A 9,559-nucleotide genomic window follows, 5' to 3' on the forward strand; every position below is an offset into this window, starting at 1 on the left:
ATGTGTATTTATTTTTCATCAGTTATTCATATGCGGTATATTTGGTTAGTACTTATTTTTCTAATCGGCCTGACCTAAGTCTGAGGTGTATGTGTTAAATTCATATTATTTGTGATGAACACATGCATTCATATCATTTGAAAAAGTGTTCTATTGTAAGTAGGTTACAGATCCTTATTGACTACGATTAAAATCAACCTCCGTGTTAATATTTCAGTCACATATTTTAACATAAGTCACATAGTTTTGCTTATTTGACTTAAGGCTTGTCAATCTTATGACTAAAATTGTTATTTAATGTTCAGTTTACATTTGCATTCTGCGTTATTAGAACACATTTAAATCACACACACAAGATCCATAGCAGTTTCTCTGTCCTACAAATAAATGTGTTAACCTGCCAACGTGTGCTGGGTTTGCGCCTTAACACAATCTGGCAGCGTACGTCTTGAGCAGCAGACCTCGCCACATTCTCATTTCCATACAGAAACTTTAGGTAACATAAGTCCCTTAAAGCAGAATGACTATGAAACCATTTCCATACAGAAACTTTAGGTATCATAAGTCCCTTAAAGCAGAATGACTATGAAAGCATCCTTGTTTGAGGAGCCAACCCTAAGTGTTCCCTCCAAGATGCGCCTAAGGACCACACAAGAGCCATCGCATTCATCTCCAGAAGAAACTTTTAAAGTCTTACCGCCGTCCCCCTACATGTACTCACACACACACACACACACACACACACACACACACACACACACACACACACACACACACACACACACCTTTGTCTCTCTGACGATCTTCATTGTTTCGTCTTTAGAAAATAGAAAGCACAGAGAATGTTCAATTGCTTGTGAAATTTAAATGGGGGAGATTACACAGCTGCTGAAGACCCCTTTTTCTCACACACACACACACACACACACACACACACACACACACACACACACACACACACACACACACACACACGCACACACACACACACACACACACACACGCACGCACGCACACCCAAATGCATTTGTGCCACCTCATTTGTTTTGTTTCCCTCACTTCAGCCTAACTGATGCAACCTTTAGCCTTCTTAGAGGCAATAAGTATTGTGTTCATGGTGCCATTGTTTTTGTGCTTTTAGCAGGATAGTGCAAAAACTAGAAAAACATTCAATTTTGTGGATCATGTGCCAAAAGAACACATTCAACTGTGGTGCAAATGTAAATTTTGCCAAAATGCGAACGGTCCACGTCAATTTTCTAAACCTTTTGTGCTCATAAAAACAATATATATACTGTATATATGTGTATATATATACACAGTATACACGCTCATACAAAAACATATATAAGCACATACATATATAAGCACGGGCTTCACGGTGGCAGAGGGGTTAGTGCATCTGCCTCACAATACCAAGGTCCTGAGTAGTCTTGGGTTCAATCCCGGGCTCGGGATCTTTCTGTGTGGAGTTTGCATGTTCTCCCCGTGACTGCGTGGGTTCCCTCCGGGTGCTCCGGCTTCCTCCCACCTCCAAAGACATGCACCTGGGGATAAGTTGATTGGCAACACTAAATTGGCCCTAGTGTGTGGATGTGAGTGTGAATGTTGTCTGTCTATCTGTGTTGGCCCTGCGATGAGGTGGCGACTTGTCCAGGGTGTACCCCGCCTTCTGCCCGATTGTAGCTGAGATAGGCTCCAGCGCCCCCCGCGACCCCAAAGGGAATAAGCGGTAGAGAATGGATGGATATATAAGCACATACATATATATATATATATATATATATATATATATATATATATATATATATATATATATATATATATATATATATATATATATATATATATATGCACACATATATACACACATACCGTATTTTCCGCACTATAAGGCGCATGGGGTTATAAGGCGCACCTTCTCGTGGAAGTGGTCCTTAATGGAGTCAGTGTCGCTGCTGTTGTCCAGCAGTTCAGTGACAATTCCTGCCTTCCTGAAAGCTCGGACCACAGTTGAGACTGATATATCAGCCCAGGCATTTACCATCCACTGGCAGATAGTGGCGTACGTCGTCCGGCGCTGTCTCCGTCTTGGTGAACGTGTGTTGGCCTTCTGTCATCCGTGTTTACTGCGTGACTGATCGCTTTCACTTTCAACTCTGCGTCGTAAGCGTGTCTCTTAATAGGAGACATTTTGGACTCTTTACATAAACAAACGAATGGAAATGAAACGTCATATACGACGTCATATAGGTCATATATGAAACGTCATATATGACGTCCCAGCATGCACCGCACGCTTCTTCTTCTTCTACAGGGACGGCTGCTTACCATAGAAGAAGAACTTCTTCTTCTACGGGGAAAAATAAGTTGACGGCTGTTTACCGTAGTTGCGAGACCTAAACTAGATGAAAATGAAGTTTAGGTTTGTTGTGGCTCAATATTGGTCCATATAGAAAATACGGTATGTGTGTGTATATATATGTGTATACCTGTATGCACGTGTGTGTGTGTTTATATATATACTGTATATATAATGTGTATGTGTATACATGTATGCACATATGTCTATGAATGTACGTACTAGAGATGCGCGGATAGGCAATTATTTCATCCGCAACCGCATCAGAAAGTCGTCAACCATCCGCCATCCACCCGACCTAACATTTGATCAGAACCGCACCCGCCCGTTGTTATATATCTAATATAGACGATGCAAGGCATTAGTGAGGTTATAAAGCTTTTGCCTGTTAAAGAAAGGAGACTGATCCAATGCAGCACAGACATTCGCGTGCCACGCTGTCACGACCCAGACGCACACCAGTGCGCAATCATATGGGAGCCGCGCTGAGCGCACCTCCAAGCGCGTCTCGCTGCCGGCGACGGCCGGGTATGAGCCCGACGCTCCAGCGCCATCCATTTTCAGGGCTAGTTGATTCGGCAGGTGGGTTGTTACACACTCCTTAGCGGGTTCCGACTTCCATGGCCACCGTCCTGCTGTCTATATCAACCAGGGTGAGCCCCACCCCTTTCGTGAGCGCACTGCGCGCCGAGTGACCCCTGTTGCGCGCCCCCGGCAACAGGGGTGGCGTGGCGGGCAGGTAAGCTGCTTACCTGCTGCGCGTGACGCCGGCCGCGGCGAAGGCGGACGAGGCGGGGTGTCGGTGCGGTGGGCGCGGTGGTGACCCTGGACGTGCGTCGGGCCCTTCTCGCGGATCGCCTCAGCTACGGCTCCCGGTGGGGCCCTCTCGGGGGAAGGGGCCTCGGTCCCGGACCCCGGCGAGGCGTCCCTTCTCCGCTCCGTAAAAGTGTCCGTCTCTTTTTTTTTTCTTCTTCTGTTGTGGCATATGCTGCAGGTGCCTGCTCATTTTTCGTATGTGGGTAACAACATTTAACTATGTATATATATTTACCAATTGGTTTAACTGCCACCCGCCTGAATCTATTTCAAATCTAATTTTTTTTAATTTCAACCGCCCGACCCGACCCGCGGATAAAATCTCATTTTTTAAAATTTCATCCGCCCGATCCGCGGATAATCCGCGGACTCCGCGGTTGTGCCCGCAAACCGCGCATCTCTAGTACGTACATATGTGTATGTATGTACATATGTATATACATAAATATATTATTTCTGAACTAACCCTAACCCTTGTAATGAGAGTATTTTAATTTCTCTGATAATCAAGTCTCACATCCTGACTCTCTTATTTCCGTGCAGCTGGGACTCTCACGGTTCTTCTCTGAAGACGGCCATCTTGTTTACCGTCAGGTGAAGATGGCGGCACGACCCTACCAGACAGTCAAGCAGCAGTGGTTCAGGTCACTGCAGGAAACGGGCCTGGGCACTTGGGTTAAGAAGCCTCCTGAGGAAGAACAGTTCCTGTTGTCGGACTAAAGAGTGTGTGTGTGTGTGTGTGTTAACCTTTATTTTTTTATTAGGACAAGGTAGAACCAGGATCTTTGCAAACAGCTTTATAACTGCAAACTCTTACTTGTCACCATAGTGTGTGTGTGTGTGTGTGTGTGTGTGTTTTGATTTGTATGGACCACACATTCTCTCCTCCACTCCATATGAAAAGCGGAAGGTCAACTGGACGTGCTGAAAAGAAGAGAAAATAAAAAGGAATGGTGTGCTGCTGTTGGTCTCCTTTAAACACACTGACACAAATACAGTCTTCGCCACCAACCCCACCCCCGCCCTCGGGTGTTGCGTCTGTCAAGAAAAGGTGGGGTAACCTTGAGCGATGTGAAAGGCAGCCGCTATCTTGTCATCAGCTATTTTCAGGCCCCAAAGCTCCCGCAGAGGTGCCCAGCCATAGGGGAGAAAGCGTGAACGAGACAGAGGAAAGGCAAAAAAGAGAAGGCCTCCGTCCAATTACCTGTCCTGTCAGGGTGACGGCTGTCGAGGAAGAGGAAGAGGAAGAGGAAGAGAGGGGGAAAGAAAGAACGCAAGGACAGACAATTCAATGCCATCTCAAACCACCTTTTTCCATCTTTGTCCTTTTACTCACCTCCCACTTTCTTTATTTCCATCACTTCCTCCACCAATCAGTTCACCACCACCACGTAGACACAAGTTTTATATATATATATATATACACAGGTAAAAGCCAGTAAATTAGAGTATTTTTAAAAACTTGATTTATTTCAGTAATTGCATTCAAAAGGTGTAACTTGTACATTATATTTATTCATTGCACACAGACTGATGCATTCAAATGTTTATTTCATTTAATTTTGATGATTTGAAGTGGCAACAAATGAAAATCCAAAATTCCGTGTGTCACAAAATTAGAATATTACTTAAGGCTAATACAAAAAAGGGATTTTTAGAAATGTTGGCCAACTGAAAAGTATGAAAATGAAAAATATGAGCATGTACAATACTCAATACTTGGTTGGAGCTCCTTTTGCCTCAATTACTGCGTTAATGCGGCGTGGCATGGAGTCGATGAGTTTCTGGCACTGCTCAGGTGTTATGAGAGCCCAGGTTGCTCTGATAGTGGCCTTCAACTCTTCTGCGTTTTTGGGTCTGGCATTCTGCATCTTCCTTTTCACAATACCCCACAGATTTTCTATGGGGCTAAGGTCAGGGGAGTTGGCGGGCCAATTTAGAACAGAAATAGCATGGTCCGTAAACCAGGCACGGGTAGATTTTGCGCTGTGTGCAGGCGCCAAGTCCTGTTGGAACTTGAAATCTCCATCTCCATAGAGCAGGTCAGCAGCAGGAAGCATGAAGTGCTCTAAAACTTGCTGGTAGACGGCTGCGTTGACCCTGGATCTCAGGAAACAGAGTGGACCGACACCAGCAGATGACATGGCACCCCAAACCATCACTGATGGTGGAAACTTTACACTAGACTTCAGGCAACGTGGATCCTGTGCCTCTCCTGTCTTCCTCCAGACTCTGGGACCTCGATTTCCAAAGGAAATGCAAAATTTGCTTTCGTCAGAAAACATGACTTTGGACCACTCAGCAGCAGTCCAGCTCTTTTTTTCCTTAGCCCAGGTGAGACGCTTTTCGCGCTGTTTCTTGGTCAACAGTGGCTTGACACGAGGTATGCGGCAGTTGAAACCCATGTCTTTCAAGCGTCTCTTGGTGGTGGATCTTGAAGCACTGACTCCAGCAGCTGTCCACTCCTTCTGAATCTCCCCCACATTTTTGAATGGGTTTTTTTTCCACAATCTTGACCAGGGCGCGGTGATCCCTATCGCTTGTACACTTTTTCTGACCACAGTTTTTCCTTCCCTTTGCCTCTCCATTAATGTGTTTGGACACAGAGCTCTGAGAACAGCCAGCCTCTTCAGCAATAACCTTTTGTGTCTTTCCCTCCTTGTGCAATGTGTCGATGGTTGCCTTTTGGACAGCTGTCAAATCTGAAGTCTTCCCCATGTTTGTGTAGGCTTCAGAACTGGACTGAGAGACCATTTAAAGCCCTTTGCAGGTGTTTTGAGTTAATCAGCTGATTAGTTTGTGGCACCAGGTGTCTTCAAAATGTAACCCTTACACAATATTCTAATTTTGTGACACACGGAATTTTGGATTTTCATTTGTTGCCACTTCAAATCATCAAAATTAAATGAAATAAACATTTGAATGCATCAGTCTGTGTGCAATGAATAAATATAATGTACAAGTTACACCTTTTGAATGCAATTACTGAAATAAATCAAGTTTTTCAAAATATTCTAATTTACTGGCTTTTACCTGTACAGTGGTGGAATGAACACATTATTATGCCTCATTTTGTTGTGATGCCCCGCTGGATGCATTAAACAATGTAACAAAGTTTTACAAAATAATTCAACTCAAGTTATGTAAAAAAATGCCAACATGGCACTGCCATATTTATTATTGAAGTCACAAAGTGCATTCTTTTTTTAAACATGCCTCAAAACAGCAGCTTGGAATTAGGGACGTGCTCTCCCTGAGAGAGCATGAGGAGGTTGAGGTGGGCGGAGTTGGGGGGGCGGGGTTGAGGTAAGGGGCTTAGGGGGTAGCGGGGGTGTATATTGTATTGTCACGGAAGAGTTAGTGCTGCAAGGGATTCTAGGTATTTGTTCTGTTGTGTTTATGGTGTGTTACTGTGCGGATGTTCTCCCGAAATGTGTTTGTCATTCTTGTTTGGTGTGGGTTCACAGTGTGGCGCATATTTGTAACAGTGTTAAACTTGTTTATATGGCCACCCTCAGTGTGACCTGTATGGCTGTTCAATCAATCAATTAATCAATGTTTATTTATATAGCCCTAAATCACAAGTGTCTCAAAGGGCTGCACAAGCCACAACGACATCCTGGGTACAGAGCCCACTTAAGGGCAAGGAAAAACTCACCCCAGTGGGAAGTCGATGTGAATGACTATGAGAAACCTTGGAGAGGACCGCATATGTGGGTGACCCCCCCCTCTAGGGGAGACCGAATGCAATGGATGTCGAGTGGGTCTGACATAATATTGTGAAAGTCCAGTCCATAGTGGATCCAACATATCAGTGAAAGGGAGACAGGTCAGCAGCACAGAGATGTCCCCAACCGATGCACAGGCTAGTGGTCCACCCCGGGTCCCGACTCTGGACAGCCAGCACTTCATCCATGGCCACCGGACCTGTGTAACTATGTTGACCAAGTATGCTTGCATTCACTTGTGTGTGTGAAGAGCCGTAGATATTATGTGACTGGGCCGGCACTCAAAGGCAGTGCCTTTAAGGTTTATTGGCGCTCTGTACTTCTCTCTACGTCCGTGTACCTCTCCGTACAGCGGCGTTTTAAAAAGTCATAAATGTTACTTTTTGAAATTGATACCGATAATTTGGAATCCGATACCGATAATTTCCGATATTACATTTTAAAGCATTTATCGGCCGATAATATCGGCAGTCCGATATATATATATATATATATATATATATATATATATATATATATATATACAAACCCCAAAAGCAGGGAAGTTCTCACGTTTTGTAAATGGTAAATAAAAAGAGAATCCAATGATTTGCAAATACTTTTCAACTTATATTCAATTGAATAGACTGCAAACACAAGATACTTAATGTTCGAACTGGAAAACATTATTTTTTGCAAATATTAGCGATCCACTCTTCCCTCACTTGTGAACAAGACTCCTAGGTACTTGAACTCATCCACTTGGGGCAATATCTCTTCCACAACCCGGAGATGGCACTCCACCCTTTTCCGGGCGAGAACCATGGACTCGGACTTGGAGGGGCTGATTCTCATCCCAGTCGCTAGGGTTAGGGTTAGGGTTAGGGTCTACTGCACGGCTTGCGAGGTCGCGTCGCTCTCCGGGCCATAGATGGTTCGGCCGCCGGGGAGGAGGGCGACAAGACCGGGAAGGGGACCGGAGTCACCTGTCCACGCGGGCCCCGATCCTGCTCCACCTCAGGGGACCACTCCCTGGCAAAGGGGTCGGTCATGGTGGCCACCGTGGCGTGCCCAGCGGCAGGTGGTATCAGGACCGGCGGGGGCAGTGAGGGGTGCACCACCTCCATGACCACACGGTTGTCCAACGAGACCGAGCCCCTTCGAGACCCGGCCCGTCGGAGCCGCGCAGGGCGCACCACCTCCTCAACGGCACGGGTGTCCACCCAGACCGAGTCCACTTGAGACTCGACCTGCCGGAGCGTGTCGGCCGTCAGCCTGCGCCCCAAGTGTGCCTTGGCCCACGCCGAGGCCACCTGGAATGGGGCTTTCCAGTTGTGTGAAATAAACCCCCCCAGTTTATCCACTTCTGATTGAAGTGCTTTATTGTAGTGTTCCCTGAGAATTACGACCGTGGTGTATGCCCAATTTTTAGCATATCCCTTTATCAGGTCTTCTGTGTCGGGGTTGGTGACAGGTGTTCTAATTCCCGTCGTCAAGGTAAGTTCCATCCTAGTGATGGTTTGTGGTTGGTGATCCTTGCTGACGTTTTTTAAATGATGTACAATTTTGATGATGTTATACATCATTTTAGCTATTGAGCTAAAATCAGTGTCCTGATGATCAGGATGAGATGCCCTGGGGGGACGTGTCTCATTATTCCTGGATGTTTTTCTATTGGGGCGTTTTCCCCGTGCTGGTTTTTGTTTATTACCCCTCTGATTAGCCCTATAAGCCTCCCTGGGGTTGGGAGGGTCATAATAGGTGGGATGGAAATGTACCCTATTTTGAGGGGGCATATCATATGCTGAAAAATTGGAATATTGAGGTTGGAAGCCTCTGAAAAAAATTATTATTATTTTGGCGTGTAGTGCCGTTGTTTCGCCACTGTGGAGCGCTGTCGCGCATCCCACGTGCGTCATAATCACGGCGACGTGTGTCCCCGTGGGGGCGAAAATGGCCGCCGAAATAATTATCAGGACCCCCCCGAGTCACCTCCGCATACGTTCTGCGGGGAGGGTGCTGAAAGCGGTCCTCAAAACGGCTGTTTTGACCGTGATAGCGGCTGTTCTCAGGCGGGGGTCGGGGAGGCGGAACCCTTTCGCACTGCGGGCGCTGTTTCCGTCCGCGGGGACGGACCAGGTGCCACTCCTCGTCCTCCCATGCCGCCATTGTTGGAAAATACGTGTTTTTGTGTAAACAAAATAAAGTGGGTGAGCTAAAATTATGATGGAAAGTCAGGTAAGTTGGGTAAAAGGAAAAATAAATGAAGTGTAAGGTAAATGAAATGAAACAAGAGGACACCGGAGAGCTTCCGCCCGCTGTGCAGCGCACTTCCGCCCGGACCGGATGTCTTGAAATGGCCGAGAATGCGAAGCACTCTCGACAAAAGGATAAATAAACAAACAACTAAGGGCGGTTCTGCGAAGAACTATCAAAAAACTCCAAGGTGGGGAGTTGTATAAACTAGCTAAGAAACTTAGGCTTGTAAAACTAAACGTAAATAAGCGGGTTAGGGTTAGGGTTAGGGTTAGGGGGGTATGGTAAGAGAGAGAGAGAGAGGGGGGGGGGGGGGGGGGGGGAATGTGTGCAATCCATCAACCCTCCGTCAAGGTCAGGCCCCGCCAGACGCAGAACCCCCCGGAAGTCCCCAAAGGAGGCAAACCAGACAACACCC

General features: G+C 46.2%; 1 protein-coding gene across 1 annotated transcript in view; it reads left to right on the top strand.

Annotated features, from left to right (window-relative positions):
* The window catches only part of adarb2 (adenosine deaminase RNA specific B2 (inactive)), a 420,947-nt gene extending 416,810 nt beyond the window's left edge, over window positions 1-4,137 (top strand). The window contains exon 10 of the mRNA XM_061964838.1: window positions 3,722-4,137. Coding sequence (XP_061820822.1) covers window positions 3,722-3,898 — 177 coding nt within the window. The 3' untranslated portion in view covers window positions 3,899-4,137. The remainder of the gene's footprint in view (window positions 1-3,721) is intronic.
* Window positions 4,138-9,559: the final 5,422 nt, after the last annotated feature.

This window comes from Nerophis lumbriciformis, linkage group LG07, assembly GCF_033978685.3.
Source record: "Nerophis lumbriciformis linkage group LG07, RoL_Nlum_v2.1, whole genome shotgun sequence".
NCBI lineage: Eukaryota > Metazoa > Chordata > Actinopteri > Syngnathiformes > Syngnathidae > Nerophis > Nerophis lumbriciformis.